This window comes from Girardinichthys multiradiatus, chromosome 9, assembly GCF_021462225.1.
Source record: "Girardinichthys multiradiatus isolate DD_20200921_A chromosome 9, DD_fGirMul_XY1, whole genome shotgun sequence".
NCBI lineage: Eukaryota > Metazoa > Chordata > Actinopteri > Cyprinodontiformes > Goodeidae > Girardinichthys > Girardinichthys multiradiatus.
The window spans coordinates 11,050,441-11,068,276 of NC_061802.1; the positions used below are offsets into that span (position 1 = coordinate 11,050,441).

The window sequence follows — 17,836 nt, forward strand, 5'->3', positions numbered from 1 at the left end:
TGTCTGTAGCTTAGCAACAACTGAGCTGATGGCATCACATGCAGTGTCGGCAACAGCGGAAGGTGGAACGTAAACTGTTGCCAAAATAGCACAGGTGAACTCTCTGGGTAAATAATATGGACTAAAACTTACAGCCAACAGTTCAATATCTGGACTGCAGAGACGACACGTCACAGTAACATGTCCTGGATTACACCATCTGTTGTTCACAAGTACTGCCAGTCCACTTCCTTTACATTTGCCGCTCCTCTTTACATCTCTGTCTGCACGTATGGTTAAAAAGCCCAGCAGAGAGACACTGGAGTCGGGGATATGATCCTGCAGCCATGTCTCAGTAAAACACATAATACTGCATGCCCAGTACTCTGGCTGGGTCATTGTAGGGCTTGGAGTTCATCCAACTTGTTTCCCAACGATCTCACATTGCCCATCATAATCAACGGAAGAGATGGTTTGAACTTCCTCCTTCTTTCTCTTCTCTTAGCTCCTGGTCTACATCCACGGCGTCCCCTTTTTAACTCATCAGGGATTTGGGGTTGTAGTTGAAGTATTATTTGAGCTTTTGAGATATTAATCAGCTCCCAGTTGTAAGAAACAACCCTGTTGCCATGGCAATGCATCATAACAAATGTCCAAAAGTAGAAAAAGTATTAGGAAAAGTCCTCCAAGCTGCACAGCATCCGACACCAGAGGACAGTCATCCAAAAAAAAAAAAAATCAACTGTATCCACCACAAGAGGAAGAGTTCCCAAAAAAGAATAAATCAGAATCAAAAGTAACAGAGCTACTCCAACCGGCTGCCACCTTGAGCGGTGCAATTCTATTCTATATTCTAATATAATATTCTAATAATAGAAAATTCTCCAAAATTCTAACATTGTGCTTTAAAGTACGCAGATCTAAATTAAACCAAGGAGCCTGCCTCCTATGAATAATTACCTTCTTTTTCAAGGGGGCTGCATTGTCTAATGCATCACGCAATGATGAAGTAACACTATGAACAAGAGAATCAATTTGTGAAGGGGAAAAAACAAAATTATAGCCCTCCCCTGTGCTTTTCTGTGATAATGAGGAAATTAAAAGAGGAACAGATTATTTAAAGGTTGTTACAGCATTGTCTGATAATGACCTACTATAATGAAATTTTCTTTCAGGTGTGGAGTATTCGGTTAAATTAAACTCAAAGGTTATTAAGAAATGGTCAGACAGGACAGGGTTATGAGAAAATATTGTCATGTCTTTACACTCAATGCCATATGTCAGCACAAGGTCCAGAGAATGAAGACAAAGGTGGGTAGATTTGTTAATGTTTTGTGCAAAGCCAATTGAGTCTAAGATAGCATTAAACACTATATTTAGACTATCATTTTCAGTGTCAACATGAATGTTAAAATCCCCCACTATAATAACCTTATCTGTATTTAACACTAAATCAGATAAAACGTCTGAAAACTGATCTACAAATTGAGAGTAAGGACCTGGTGGATGGTACAAAACAACAAACAGAAGTGGTTTTAGTGCTTTGCAATTTGGATGAGGAAAACTAAGGGTTAAATATTCAAAAGAGTTGTAGCTATTGATTGGTCTGGGACTCATCAAGATGGTTGCTACTCCTCCTCCTCGCCCAGTATTTCGAGGAATGTGAAAATTTAAATAATTAGTAGGAGTTGACTCATTTATAGTAACATAATCCTCTTGCTGCAGCCAGGTTTCTGTGAGGAAAAATAAATCAATCGGATTGTCACAAATCAGGTCACTAACTAGCAATGTCTTTGAAGAGAGAGATCTTATGTTCAGTAAGCCACATTTAATTGTTTTATTTTTCTTTTCGGTCTGAGTTGTGTTTATTTTTATGAGATTTTCCTGATTTCCTCCTTTTAGATTATTTTTTAATCTATTCAATTTTGGCACTGGGCGAGACACTGTCTTAATAGGGTAATGGGTGGGTATCAGTACAGAAGCTGCAGAGAATATTAAACTACAACCCTGCTTCCTGGTCTGAACCCTGGGTTGTCAGAGGTTTGGACAACTAATAAATTCAGCCAGATTCCTAGAAAGAAGAGCTGCTCCATCCAAAGTGGGATGGATGCCGTCTCTCCGGATCAGACCAGGTTTTCCCCAAAATATTTGCCAATTATCAATGTAGCCCACATCGTTATCTGGACACCATCTAGACAGCCAACGGTTGAATGACAGCATGCGGCTAAACATTTCGTCACTGGTCAGATCAGGGAGGGGACCAGAGAAAATTACGGAGTCCGACATTGTTTTGGCAAACTTACACACCGAAGCAACACCAACTTTGGTGACCTCCGATTGACATAATCGGGTGTCGTTACCGCCAGCGTGAATTACTATCTTACTGTATGATGCTTATCCTTAGCCAGCAGTTTCAGGTAGGATTTTGATGTCACCCGGTCTGGCCCCTGGCAGACATTTGACTATGGTCCGGGGTGTCTCTAGTGCCACGTTTCTGACTATGGAGCTGCCAATTACCAGAGTTGGCTTCTCAGCGGGTGTGTCGCTGAGCGGGGAAACTCTGTTAGAAACGCAGACGGGTTGGTGGTGACTTGTAGGCTGGGATCTAGGACTATGCTTTCTACGCACCCCCACCCAGCTGGCCTGAGGCCCCGGCTGCGTGGGCTCTGCTGAAGGACTGCTACGGGGAGCTACCCTCGGCAGATATAGAAAACCAAAAACATCCTTATAGGTTAGATGATTTGTATTCTTTACAAAGTAACTCAGAACCAGTCAGATTAGATAAAGAGCATCTATAATAATACATTTTCAAGTCTTGTCACATTAAAGTCTGAGCCATTCTACGTCCTGAATATGCTTTTATGTAAATCATTCCAGTTTAGTTTGTATGTTTGGGGTCGTTCTCCTGCTGGAAGGGGAACCTCCGCCCCCAGGACCAGTCTCAAGTCTTTTGGAGCCTGTAACAGGTTTAATTCATAATCATATGTTCAATGTAACATGCAGCGTTTCTGGCTTCTTAGAAAATCAACAGATATTTTTTTAATACACTTCCATGCCATATAGCTGTCCTGTCAACAGATTCTCCACCTGAGCTTTGGATCTCTGCAGCTCCCCCAGAGGTACCCCGGGCCTCTTGCCTGCTCTTCTGATAAACACCCTCTTTGATTATCAGTTTAGCTGAATGGCCACATCTTGGTGGGTATGCCATACTCCGTCCATTGTCAGATGGTGGATTGAACAGAGCTCTGAGAATTTTTTGAGGCTTGGGATATTGTTTTATAATCTAACTCTGCTTTAAACATTTTAAAATCTTCGTTGTGACCTGTCTGCTGTGTTCCTTAGTCTTCATGGTGCTGTTTGTTCAATAATGTTCTCTAAAATACCTCTGATGCCTTCACAGAACAGCTGGATTTATACTGAGATGAAATTAAACAAAGGTGCTCTTTATTTACCAATTAGGAGACTTCTTAAGGCAATTGTTTCACTGGATTTTATTTAGGCGTATCAAAACAAATGGGGCTAAATATACCGTAAATGAATGCCAGACTTTTCAGACATTTTATCTGTAAAAAGAAAAGAAAAGAAAAACATCCATCACTCTCCCTCAACTTCATAATTATGCACCACATTAATTTGGTCTTTTATAAAATCTAAATAAAGTAAACTGAAGTTTGTGGTTGTAGTGTTACAATATGTGACCAGATTCAAAGGCTGTGGATACATTAAGGCACTGTAAATTAAACTGTCAGAGAAGGTTAGAGGGGAAAACAATTATTTACTGAGTCTCAGTCCTCGAGTCGTGCATGTTTTAGATGCTTCTCCAGATCAGCATACCTGAATCAAATGAATGGCTCATTACAGCCCCCTGCAGAACTTGACATGTAATTCATGTACCATTTGAATCAGCTGTGTTGGAGCAGGGATACATCGAAAACATTCACAACACAGTCCCCCGAGGACTGGAGTTGGACAGCACTGGTCTGAGCCATTTTTAACTTAATTATGATGCCACATTGACGTTACTCACTGTACGTTCTGTAAGACGTCTGAAGTCAAGTACCGGTATGTTAGAAATTATTGGCTTAATCTTAAATACAGAGGTAACTTATTGTTTTTAAAGCAGATTACTTGCTCTTATTGAAAATAACCAGTGTCAAAAGCAGTGATGCGGACAGAAAAATATTTTTCTCTAAAGATTAGTTAAACTACATATTATTTCATGTAAAATAGAAATTCCTAAGCATAAAAGAGCCTAAATGTTAAAAACCAAGAGTAGAGTTTTAGTTATGTTAATGTATCCCTTCAAATATCAGAATGATTATACCGGTCAGGCAGCCACTCATCATGAGGGGGAATCCAGATTGAGATTTAATTGTTTTTAATAATTAATAATACATTTTTATTAAATAAATATAGGCATTTTTGTCTACATTTGTTCAGTCAGAGCAATAAACACTCAAAGTGGGATACAGAATACCATCAGGGGGTCAGCATCTCTCATTAGTAACCATTAGTCTCTATCTATACATGTTTATTGGTTGTTTGGGAGGCATGTCAGTGAAAGAGTCTTCTCATCCCCTTCACAAGAGTAAACATGCACAATTTGGCAATCTCTACTGGAACTTTAATTGGAACTTTGTGCTTTGGTCAGATGAGACTTAGATTTAGCTTTTTGACAACAAAAGTTCAGTTAAATCCTGAGTAAAACAGAGAATTCACATTTGGAAAAATACCACAATTCCACTGTTAAGTATGGTGGAGAATTTGTGATGCTGTGGGCCTATTTTTCTTCCAAAGGTCTCAGGAACCAAGTGTGCAAGGCATTATAAAGTTTTTGACGTACCAGGATATTTTAAGTGAAATTCTGGTGGCTTCTGGTAGATATTAGAAAATGGTTAATCACCTGTTCATTCAACAGAATAATGAGGGGATATCAATAAGTGTGGCCTGTGACTTTGTAAAAAAAAAAATAAATACAATCTTAATATTGGATTTTCACTCAATTAAATAGTTGTACTCCGATTAAAGGGTAGACTTTTTCAGTATAAGATTATCCTACAATAGCAAAATATGATTTTAGGTTTTTTTATTTATCTTTTCCATGGGTACCAATACATGTGGTGGTTTCTTTGGAAGAAAAAATTGCTGAAACATTTTTTGACAACAGTGCAACTATGCAGTAAGGAGCACTGAAAGTTAAAAATACAAAAAAAAAAAAAAACTGAAATAAATACAAAAAGTAAAAATATTACAAAGAATATTTTCAGGAAAAACACGCTGAAACAACATGGAAACTAGTAAAATATTAATATTATTAGTATTCAAAGATTATTATTTTAATGGAGTTCTTTAATATTTCACAATCAGAAAAGTAGATTTATTTGTTTGAACTCCATCATGAAACCGAGGTAATTAGGCGTTTACTTTATTATAATTATTATCATTGTTTTCATCGTCATTAGATTATTTTATTGTAGGTCAACCAAGGGGAACGTCGTAACATAAATACCTCATTACCCATGATGCTTTGAGGACTGGAAGTTCCGGCAGCATGACTTCCGAACAGGAAGTTGCCAGTTTAAAACGAACGTTAGCTTGTCGTGTGATTAATTAGCACTATAAATGAGTCTTTTTGTATATAAATTAAAGACGTTTCGTACTTATTAATAACGTAAGTATTCTTTTTCTATTTTCTATTCCTATTTTTCAATTTGGTTTTTTTGTGTAAAAAAGCTAACTAATGCTAACAGCTAAACTTGTTATGTTATCAAGATTCATCCTGTTCAACCTGCCTTTTCGGTACAAAAGGTTTGTTTAGCATCTGAGATCACTGTGGGCATTTTAAGGTAAAGCTGGTTGCATGTTCACTAAGGAAAGACAGCGGCAGATCTAGTTGTTAAATCTATGTCTGCACTGCAGGATTGTGCAGTGAATGGGCAAAATATATGTAACCAAAAACTGAAAGTGCAGCTTGTGAGCGAGTATTAGGAGGACAAATATTCGATAGAAATCTGGTATTTATCCAGCCTTTAAGTGCGAACCATTAGATTTTTTTTAAAGATTGTCTTTATCTCTCAATAAATTAAAATATCATTGGAAAGTTTATTTGTCAGTATTTATTGCAACTCACGTATCATATAGATTTATTGCACCCACATTGATTTATTTTAAGTGTTTAATTATTTTAATTTTGACTAATAGGCATTACAGCTAATAAAAACCCAGGATAATCTATGTTCATTCGGATATTTCCAGATCTCAAGGATTATCAATACAAATATGTTACATACTGGCCTAGACAATCAATGGAGAGACTACTGACCTGATAGTTGTCCAGCAAACTGTCAGTGACAGCCTTAACAAGAGGAGCAAGCATGAAACAGTCATTGCTTAGATCCTGGTTGTGCACTGGCTAATTTGAATGGAAAGTTGAGTGGAAAGAAAAAGTGAAATAAAACAGCGTCTTTTACCAAACGTTTTGCAACACACCAGCAAAGTTGAGCAGGTTTGAGCATCCTGATATCCCTCTGGCCATTCATAAATCTGAAGTGGCTATCCTGTTTATCTGTGAGCTTTCATAAATAAAGTGATCCAAATGTTTCTGGCACAACTTCACCAACTCCAAAGATGCATGGAGAGGGACAAAGATCTGGTGAGGGACTCCAGCAAGATTTGAAATACTTCACCCTTTTAAAAGTCAAGCCAGCAAAGCACGATAACAGGGACGTTATGTGACATCGATGTTGGCACAAGGCATAAAATCTGCATCTGAGGTCTCCCCATACCATTCTTTTCAAAAACATTAATGGCAGACAAACGCAGTGTAGTTGGCTGAATCCTGTTGTTGGCTGAGCAAATGCTTCAAATTTAAATTGTACTTCTCATAAGAAATAATTTCTAAGTCTTGTTTACAATGGCTGGTCGCACAAACCATATGCCATCAGTACATCACTTCCTCAAACCAAAAAGCCGACTTGTGCCTATGTACAAGTCATTGGTGGTTTTGAATGCCTTTCTTGGCGAGAAAGGGGTAAAACAACTGCCCACACTGCCAAAAGGACCAAAACCTGGTTTAATGACACAATGCTTGATTCCTTAACACCTCACCAGAGCCACAAACAGATGGCCTCAATGTTAAATTGTGGGTTTCATTAGCGGTAAGCCATAACTGTCAAAACGTTAAAGTAAAAGCTTGAAATATATCACTCTGTTTGTACTGAATCTATTTAATATATGAGTTTGACTTGTTTAATTTAATTGGTGAAATAAATGTATTTTTCCATGATGTTTTAATTCACTCAAATGTCCCTGTATTAAGGTAAGGACTTTATATTTTAGTTTGTACTTGGATTGAAATTCTCACTCTGCAGGCATTCCAGCAGACTTAACTAATCACTTCTTTATCAGCATCCTGTGTTTCCATGGAGACCCCAGAGCCAGGCCCAGCTGACGGAGAGGAACGTCCAGTAGAGTTGCGACCTCGGACACGCTCCAACCCTGAAGGTGCCGAGGATCGACGCAGCAGCACAGGCAGCCTTGGAAGCAACGGAAACCAGAACATTTCTCAGTCTGCTGTGGGAAACCGCGTGGAGGGCGAAGGTGAAGCCTCGACCAGCGATAGTCCTCTTAGCTCCATCACCACATCGGCGTCTGCGGCTTCCTCACAGGCTGTAGCTCCCCCTGTGGCTGTTTCTGCTGTTTCTGCTGGTTCAGGAGCTGTAACCAGCACCACGGTACAACTGTCCACAGCTGCCGTGACAGTCAAAGAAAGACCAAAGCCCCCACAGCAACAGCCCATGCTCAGCACGTCCATTCCTCCACCAGCAGAGTACCAACTCAGAGTTCCCAGAGTCAACTGCCCAGAGAAAGTGGTAGGTCCATATTACATTTTCTTCTTCAGGAAGTATTAAAGTGATTAAAAAGTAGACCCTCTTTGAGCTCAGGTTTTATGGGTCTATTGAAAATCCTGTGATCTTTCCTCGACTTTATAAAATTAAATAATTTCTAAAATTATTTAAATCTCACTTCAAACCTAGAAAGAGCTACTGTTTGTTAACACAGTGCCAAGGTGGAAAGTAATCAGCTGTGACCTTAAGAAGAAATTCTTACTGCCTACAACACAGCTAGCAATCTTCCAAATAGTGGACATTCAAGCCAGACTGAGCTAAGCTCAGACCACGTTATTTTAAGAGCCAGGAGCTCCTTCTCAGAAGCTGAGTTAGATGTTTATAAGCGTACATTAATCTTACAGTGACAGTAGAATTAGGAAAGGATCAAACAAATATGGCTTGTTTTGAAAGGGTTGAAGGACAAAGTTGCATCTAAATAAAACACAAGACTTCTGCAACAATAACCACAGGGTTGATGAGAGCAAAGTTGAGATGTTGCTCATAATGAAGTACAAATACTCAATTACAGTAGTCAAGCACAATGGTGGAGGGTAAAAAATTGGGCTTGTTTCGCAGCCACAGGAACTGGGAACTTTGAAGTTGTTGAGTTGACCATTAACTTTTGTGTATACCAAATTATTCTTGAGGCAAATGTGAGTTCCTCCGTTTGGCGGCTGAATCTTGACGCAAATCGCAAGATAAAAATACCTCAAGAATTCCAGCTAATTTACAAAAGAATCTCCGAAAAAGAACAGTAGCATGTTGTCTTGAGGTTTTATTGAACAAGATAAGAGTAGATCATTTGTATTATGTCCAGATACATAAGGCCATAGAATTGAAAGAGGGTGTACTTTCTTATTACTGTGATTGTAGATGAATGTATGACTGCTTCACCTCCTTGCTTTGTTTCCCTCTTTACAGATAATCTGCTTAGATCTTTCTGAAGAAATGTCCTTACCGAAGCTGGAGTCTTTCAACGGGTACGTAACCGCAATGTAGATCTTCCCTGTTTCAACGGCATGTCTTTAGAGCATAATGTTGCATCATTTGATTGTCTTTCTGCTTAGATCTAAAACAAATGCCTTGAACATATCCCAGAAGATGATCGAGATGTTTGTGAGAACAAAACACAAGATCGACAAACGGCATGAGTTCGCTCTGGTTGTCATCAACGATGATGCTCTGTGGGTGTGTACACGAAACATTTAATCACTGCAAGAAAGAAAGACATAAAGAAAGCATCTCGAGCTGGGGTTCCCAAAGTGGGGGTCGGGACCCCCTAATAACACCAAGCTTGGGAGACACCAAGTGGGGGGTCATGAGATTCTATTCAGAATCATCATGATGTGACCTCTGAGGTTGTTTAGAGGGCCAAAAGAGACAAAATTAAATAAATAAATATTTAATGAAATGCATAAAACAAATAATTAAATGAACTATTTATTTAATACATCATCAAATAATTTAATGTACCATTGATTTATGAAATGAACAATTAAATAATTGTGTCCCTTTAACTAATAAACTGTACCTTTTTAAATGCCAAAATGCAATAATTGTCATTTAAAAATAAATTCATTTAGAAATACATGTAATTATTTCATTCTATATTATTTATTAAATAAATAAATATAATGTGGAATAATTACAAGTATTTGTAGGGGGGTCACCAGTGTCCGGCACTGTTATTTTGGGGTTTCCAGGCTGAAACCCTGTTCTAAAGAATGTCAAAAACCTGGAAATACAATAATTTTTTCATAATATATTTTGTTTTCCTATACTTATCAAGAGAAAGAAACCAGATAAATAATGTTTTCTTTTTGCGTATTTGTTTTTCTTTGTCAGCTTGATAGACATTCTTATGTATTTTTGTCCCAGCTGTCTGGCTTCACATCTGATCCCAGAGAGCTGTGCAGCTGTCTGTACGACTTGGAAACCAATGTCTGCGAGTCCTTCAGTATCCTTTCATTAAATACTAACCATTAAGAAAATGGTTTTAATAGCAAAATCAGATTACCCTTTACTTCTATATTCAGACCTGGAAGATCTTCTTAATGTCATGTAAGCTCTGTTTAAGCTTTGCTTAAAACACAAAGAAAAAAATGTAGAAATGTTTCCCAATTTAAAATCTTTGCTCCTGTGGCCTTTGTAGTCGTCAGAAGATTGAGCTGCCATTGATGGAGAACGTTCAGACCATCCCTCCTCCATATGTGGTGCGGACTGTACTCATCTACAGCCGTCATGCTGGACCCATGCAGTTCAACCCTTCAGAAGCTCTTAATGTGAGTGCTTCCTTGCTCTCCGTGTTGTTGTCAGTGCATGAAACCGTTCTGTCCGACTATTAAGTCACAGTGATCTACTTGAGTTTACCATTGGACTAATAGTCTTTTTCATGTTCTTTTTCCCTGCTTCAGAAAATGCTGCAATCTCCCTATTTCTTCTTTGATGTGGTTCTTTTGCACAACGGGATGGAGGAACAAGGAGATGAGGCCAGCTGGAGGGTACGTCCATGCTTTCTACAGGGTTCCTTCACAGTTTCTCTATTCCATGCTTCTTTAGACAGTTGTCACTCTGGACTTGTTTGCAAGTATAAAGGTTTACTATGGATTCACTTTGGATATTTCAGAGGGCAGATTTGATGGATGCATGCATGGGTGATGGGCAAGCGAATGGAGGGATTGGATTGATGGATGAATGGATGAAGCGATGTGATTGGTGGGTGTATTGCTGGATGGAGGGGCCAAAGGGTGATGGACAAACAGACAGACAGTGAATAAATTCTCAGAATACAAAAACGTTTTCATTATCATCTAGATGTGGAAAGGATTTCAATCCGAGTTGCCTATTTTCCTGACCGCAAAGGAAGCTTGGATGTTTAACTGTGTTCTGCACTTTGCTGTTTCTACCCAACTGAAATGTTTAAGGGTTGTTTGTTGCTAAAGAAACATTTAAGTTAGAAGGTACCTCTCTCTATCTGTATTGTCACTAAAAATAAATGTATTGCAAATGTTCATCCTAATGAGTCTTCTGGAAGTTTAACATTAGTTTAAATATAACAGCGTGGCACTTCCTGTGACTCAGTTTTCAGGATGTGATGGCAGTATTTTTCAGAGTGAACCAGAATTCACGTCACTTATTCAAACATTAATAAAATGTGAGACAAATAAATTGTTCAATTCAATTCAGTTTTATTTACATAGCACCAATTCACAACACATGTTGTCTCAAGGCACTTCACAACAGTCAGGTTCATATATTCCAATTAATTCTAATCATTGAACAATGCAGTCAGATTCAGTTATTTGTTTAAATTGGATAAAAAGTTTGTCTGTCTAAGGAAACCCAGCAGATTGCATCGAGTCAGTGACTTACAGCATTCCCTCCTCCTGGATGAGCATGTAGAGACAGTGGACAGTGACTGGCGTTGACTTTGCAGCAATCCCTCATACTGAGCATGCATGTAGCGACAGTGGAGAGGAAAAACTCCCTTTTAACAGGAAGAAACCTCCAGCAGAACCAGGCTCAGTGTGAGCGGCCATCTGCCACGACCGACTGGGGGTTAGAGAGAACAGAGCAGAGACACAAAGAGAACAAAAAAGCACTGATCCAGGAGTACTTTCTATTGGAAGGAAAAGTAAATGTTGATGGATGTAGCTCCTTTTGTCGTTTCACCTAGAAAGAAAGAACAGATATACTCTAGTTTTCAAGGTTCTCTGAAAGAGAGCACATATAATTAGTTACAGTAAAAGCTCAGTCAATCGCTATATCAAGGAGAGAGAAAGGTTTAAACACTGAAAGACAGGGCCATGTGGATCATCGGTAGAGGGTGAGCATTAAGTTGTTGCCAGCAGAAGCTTGGACGATGCCCCTCTCCAGAAAGGTGTCACAGGTAGACACAGAGTCAGGCCAGGTGTAGCTTCTAGGAAGAGAAAAGAGAGAACAAAGTTAAAAGCTGAAATAACAGCAAATAATGCAAAATTGGAGAGTAGTGTGAGAATGTAGCAAAGAGGGTGAAAGTGGTCATTATGTCCTCCAGCAGCCTATGGCTATAGCAGCATAACTACAGAGATAGTTTCAGTTTATTTATTTATATAGCGCTTATTTACAACCATGTCGTCTCAAGGCACCCCACAAAAGGTTCGGAACAGCGCGGGGCCACCGGGGAGGAGGCCAGACCAAACCACCGAGTGCCACAGCCCGGCCACTCCAGAACAGGCCATGTGTAGGGGCACTAAGTAAAATAATAAACTGATAAAGTTTGTCCATCTTGAGCCCACTGATGGCCATTGTTATACTAAAAACCACAAGGATTGGGATACCTCTCTCTGTCAGACTGATTATAATCATTGGAAAAGAGAAGGGGTCATACAGATAGCAGAAATGGAGGGTGTGTTTGCACCTCAACCATAACTGAGCCAGTTTAGGCTAAACCTGACTCCCCCTTACTCCAACCAACAGGGAGGGAGGAAGGCGGAGGTAAAAAATAAGGAAGATAGCTCAGGATAATGTAAGCCACTCTAACTATAAGCTTTATCAAAAAGGAAAGTTTTAAGCCTAGCCTTAAAAGTAGACAGGGTGTCTGCCTCACGGACTAAAACTGGGAGCTGGTTCCACAGGAGAGGAGCCTGATAACTAAAGGATCTGCCTCCCATTCTACTTCTAGAGACTCTAGGAACCACCAGTAAACCTGCAGTCTGAGAACAAAGTGCCCTGTTAGGAACATATGGAACAATCAGATCTCTGATGTATGATGGAGCTAAATCATTAAGGGCTTTATATGTGAGGAGGAGAATTTTAAATTATATTCTGGATTTAACAGGGAGCCAATGAAGGGAAGCTAAAATAGGAGAAATATGATCTCTCTTTTTAATTTTCATCAGAACTCTTGCTGCAGCATTTTGAATCAGCTGAAGGCTTTTAACTGCATTTTGTGGACATCCTGATAGTAAAGAATTACAATAGTCCAGCCTTGAAGTAACAAATGCATGGACTAGTTTTTCAGCGTCACTCCTGGATGGGATATTTCTAATGTTCTGGAGGTAAAAGAAGGAAATCCTAGAAACCTGTTTAATATGGGATTTAAATGACATGTCCTGGTCAAAAATAACACCAAGGTTTTTTACTTTATTACCAGAGGTCAATTTAATGCCATCCAGGTTAAATGATTGACTAAGGAGTTTCTTTTTCAAAGACTCCAGTCCAAAGATGACAACTTCTGGTCATTCAAGTTTTTATATCTTCAAGACATGCTTGTAGTCTATCTGACTGGTTGGGTTCATCGGGATTTATGGATAAGTAAAGTATCATCAGCGTAACTTATCCCATGCTGCCTGATAATTTGACCTATTGGAAGCATATATATAGTAAAGAGAATTGGCCCAAGTACTGAACCCTGTGGTACTCCACAATTAACCCTGGAGTTTAAAGATGATTTATCATTTACATGAACAAACTGGAATCTGTCAGACAAATAAGATTTAAACCAGCCTAGCGCTGTTCCCCTGATCCCTACTGCATATTCCAGCCTTTCTAAGAGAATATTATGGTCGACTGTATCAAATGCAGCACTGAGATCTAACAGAACCAGAACAGACACAAGTCCATTATCTGAGGCCATAAGAATATCATTAGTGACTTTCAGCAGAGCTGTTTCAGTGCTATGATGAGCTCTGAAGCCTGACTGAAACCCTTCAAACAGGTCATAGCTGTATAAATGCTCACACATTTGATTAGCAACTATTTTCTCTAGAATTTTAGATAAGAACAGTAGATTGGATATAGGTCTGTAATTTATTAAATGATCTCGATCAAGCGAAGGTTTCTTAAGTAAAGGTTTAATTACAGCTAACTTAAAAGCCTGTGGTACATATCCATTTACTAAAGATAGATTAATCATATCTAAAATGGGGCTGGTAATCAGAGGGAACACTTCCTTAAATAATTTGGTTGGGATTGGGTCTAACATACAAGTTGAAGGTTTAGATGAAGCTAATATTTCTGATAACTCAGGAAGCTCCACAGGATCAAAACAGTCCAAACACAGACCAGGTTCTACAGTTACTTCCAATGTTGTCTCACTTGCTGAGGATGAAGTAATCATCTTCGGGAGTATGTCAAAGATTTTATTTTTAATAGAATCTATTTTATTTAAGAAGAATCCCATAAAGTCATGGCTGCTAAGGGAATTGTCAGGACTACAGTACTGCAAAACTGGCTACAGTTATTTCATTTCATTACATTTAGCCAGACTTTCTTGAGATCTCTTAAAGTCATCCTGACCAGTAGTTCTTTAAGCTTTCTGAAGGTCTTTTAATGTTTTCCTTGGACTTTGGCTGTCATTGAGTTTTGTTTTACTTGGTTTTCCAGGACAACTATACTTTCTTTTGCAACCTGGACTCGAAAGGCACATGTTATCGCTTTGAGGTCTCCCTGAGTGGACCCGCCATCGAGCTGCACAACTGCATGGCCAAACTGCTAGCTCATCCTCTTCAGAGACCTTTCCAGAGTCACGCATCCTACAGCCTGCTGGAGGGGGACGACGCCCCAGACACAGAGGCATCAGTGTAAAACAGACAGACAAAAAAGGCCATGCTTATCTGTGAAAGCCACACATTCTGCAGATTTGCAGAAATGTTTTTGTTTTTTTTAATCTGAAGGCACAATGTTACTGTTATCTTTTTTCTTTGGTTTTGAACAACTGTTGTGAGATTATTTGGGAAATAAGGGTTTCAATAAGTCGCTGATTGTAACAAATTTATTCTTTTATTCGGTGGAAAACTACCTGAACTGTCCTCATAACGAGGGAGTAGATGGTGAGAGTTAAAGTATATTAAAAATAACCTATTTAAAAATGGAAGATGCAGTGGATAAAGCATCAAGTTTTGCTACAATCTCTCCCATATATGCATTTTTCCTTTTAGATCATACGGTGGGGGGAAATAACAGTTTGATCCTCTGATTTTGGAAGTTTGATCATTTACAAAGAAGTCTTTATTTCTTTAAAAACACATTACATAAAAGTTACAGACTAATTTGTGTTTCATCAAGTGAATGTATTTGATCATCCAACAAAATGTGACTCAGAAAACTTTGATTTAGGTAAAACAAGAAGATGTTTCTTTCAGTTAGTCAGCAGATTTAGATAATTTTTGGCCCACATCTCTTTGCAGAAAGACTCTTGTCTGCCTCTTGGGAGCTCAAAGCTACATCTCCCTCATCAGGTCCTTCTGACTGAGGTCTGGAGATTACAGCTACCTTAATGTCATTCTTCTTTAGCTGCTCCTTTGTTTCCTATCTTTTGAAGAAGGTTCTGGTGCAAGATCTTTCAGTGCTTGGTCATTTTCATTGGCCCATTAATGTGGTAAAGTTGTCTTGTACCATTTACAAAAAAACCACCCCAAAGCATAATACTTCCCCCTCTGTGCTTGACTGTGGGGATTGTGATCTTTGGGTCATACTCAGAGATTCTATTGAACGGGACATGGTAAGTTATATTACTCCCAAAGAACTTGATTTTATCTGACTATGGTACTTTCTTCCAAGCCTTATTGATTAACTTAGCTGTTCACTGGCAAGTTTAGGATGGGCCTCTGTACTTGTTTCGTACATATTCTTCTTAGTAAATTAGAAACTTATACAAGACCAATAAAGAAAGGATTTTAAACATATGAATGTTAGCCCACGGGCAAGAATGTCAATATAATGTCCTCTACTCCTTACTGAACTTGGTCACACTCCCTTTGCAGGACTTCCTTCATCAGTGTGTCGTGACATCGAGCAGGTGAGTCTGTGGCTCTGCTGAGGTGTTCAGGAACTTCGACTCATCTCCATTGTTGGCCCTGGTGTGTCTCCATAAATTATTGACAAGAGTTTAAATCAGGCTACTTTGGTGCCCAATCAAGCCGATTGATGCCATGGTCAATGATGCAGGTATTGTTGCTTTGGCAGTATGGGCAGGTGCCGATTAATCGGGACAATGAAATCAACATCTCTAAAGTTTGGGCCCTTGATGTTTAAATGAACTGCAAAATTGATTTTATTCTGATGGGAACACTTTGGACCAAATATATATTTTTTCACCGCAGGTAAGATGGTTCTGACAACATCTCTGGATCAGTGGTGGCTCTTAAAGCACTGACTCCAGCAGCAGTCCACACCTTATGATTCTTTCCCATTCTCGTAAATGGGCTTTTCTCCACTATCAATGAAGGCTACAGTTATCCTTTTTTCTACCACACTTTTTCCCTACACACAATTTTCCATTAATATGCTTGAAATGACACTATGAACAGGGTAAGCAAATATTAAGCTATTAATGGGCTCATCCCTCATGTTCTGATCATCCTCACCCCATGAGGCAAGATCCTCCACAGAACTCCAGGCTGATGGTGATTTTATATATATTTTTTCCATTTCCAAATATATAAAATAGTGGTCTCTTCAACAAATGTTTATCAATTCACTTCAGCCTTGTAGTGATCTACAATGTTGTCTCTGATGTCTTTTGACAGCTCTTTGGTGTAGCTCATAGTGATGGAGAGGTTGGAAGAGGAGAACCTGATTTTGTGGACATAGATTTGATAAAATTATTAGAATGAGCTCAGCTGTAAATGATTGATTGAGGTAGCCAGAATTAAAATGTGTGTGAATTCAAAGGAAACTCAGTCAACAGGGGATCAAACACCTTTCTCCCCCCACTTTACATCACATTGATGTTTTTGGTCATCTTAAGGTGGAAAATCCAGCCAATTATAAATTACTAAACAGATATATCCATCAAACATGAATTTAATTGTATTTCACTGTATAAGAAAACTGATTTCATTCGTGACACCTATCAGCTTTAGTTTTGCTCTTATGGTTTATAATGAGGCCAGTTTCATTCACTTTAACGCTTGTACAGGGGTTGGACAATGAAACTGAAACACCTGGTTTTAGACCACAATTATTTATTAGTATGGTGTAGGGCCTCCTTTTGCGGCCAATACAGCATCAATTCGTCTTGGGAATGACATATACAAGTCCTGCACAGTGGTCAGAGGGATTTTAAGCCAATCTTCTTGCAGGATAGTGTCCAGGTCACTACGTGATACTGGTGGAGGAAAACGTTTCCTGACTCGCTCCTCCAAAACACCCCAAAGTGGCTCAATAATATTTAGATCTGGTGACTGTGCAGGCCATGGGAGATGTTCAACTTCACTTTCATGTTCATCAAACCAATCTTTCACCAGTCTTGCTGTGTGTATTGGTGCATTGTCATCCTGATACACGGCACCACCTTCAGGATACAACGTTTGAACCATTGGATGCACATGGTCCTCAAGAATGGTTCGGTAGTCCTTGGCAGTGACGCGCCCATCTAGCACAAGTATTGGACCAAGGGAATGCCATGATATGGCAGCCCAAACCATCACTGATCCACCCCCATGCTTCACTCTGGGCATACAACAGTCTGGGTGGTACGCTTCTTTGGGGCTTCTCCACACCGTAACTCTCCCGGATGTGGGGAAAACAGTAAAGGTGGACTCATCAGAGAACAATACATGTTTCTCATTGTCCACAGCCCGAGATTTGCGCTCCTTGCACCATTGAAACCAACGTTTGGCATTGGCATGAGGTACCAAAGGTTTGGCTATAGCAGCCCGGCCGTGTATATTGACCCTGTGGAGCTCCTGACGGACAGTTCTGGTGGAAACAGGAGAGTTGAGGTGCACATTTATTTCTGCCATGATTTGGGCAGCCGTGGTTTTATGTTTTTTGGATACAATCCGGGTTAGCACCCGAACATCCCTTTCAGACAGCTTCCTCTTGAGTCCACAGTTAATCCTGTTGGATGTGGTTTGTCCTTCTTGGTGGTATGCTGACATTACCCTGGATACCGTGGCTCTTGATACATCACAAAGACTTGCTGTCTTGGTCACAGATGCGCCAGCAAGACGTGCACCAACAATTTGTCCTCTTTTGAACTC

General features: G+C 39.3%; 1 protein-coding gene across 2 annotated transcripts; it reads left to right on the top strand.

Moving 5' to 3' along the window:
- Positions 1-3,902: 3,902 nt before the first annotated feature.
- babam1 (BRISC and BRCA1 A complex member 1) lies at positions 3,903-16,682 on the top strand. Of its 2 annotated transcripts, none has more exons than XM_047373778.1 (9): positions 3,903-4,041; positions 7,387-7,850; positions 8,790-8,848; positions 8,936-9,056; positions 9,747-9,825; positions 9,905-9,929; positions 10,021-10,150; positions 10,283-10,369; positions 14,235-16,682. In XM_047373778.1, the coding sequence occupies exons 2-9, from the start codon at positions 7,401-7,403 to the stop codon at positions 14,433-14,435; spliced, it is 1,152 nt and encodes a 383-aa protein (XP_047229734.1). In that variant the 5' UTR covers positions 3,903-4,041; positions 7,387-7,400; the 3' UTR covers positions 14,436-16,682. The 2 variants fall into 2 exon arrangements, with proteins under 2 accessions (XP_047229734.1, XP_047229735.1); XM_047373779.1 differs by lacking the exon at positions 3,903-4,041 and adding an exon at positions 5,514-5,650.
- Positions 16,683-17,836: the final 1,154 nt, after the last annotated feature.

What these genes read in the sequence shown, in the direction of transcription:
- babam1 (XM_047373778.1), top strand. Translation starts at nt 7,401, where the DNA reads ATGGAGACCCCAGAGCCAGGCCCAGCTGACGGAGAGGAACGTCCAGTA. An exon ending in TCAACTGCCCAGAGAAAGTG is followed by an intron (nt 7,851 to 8,789) that starts GTAGGTCCATAT and finishes CCCTCTTTACAG; the next exon opens with ATAATCTGCTTAGATCTTTC. An exon ending in AAGCTGGAGTCTTTCAACGG is followed by an intron (nt 8,849 to 8,935) that starts GTACGTAACCGC and finishes CTTTCTGCTTAG; the next exon opens with ATCTAAAACAAATGCCTTGA.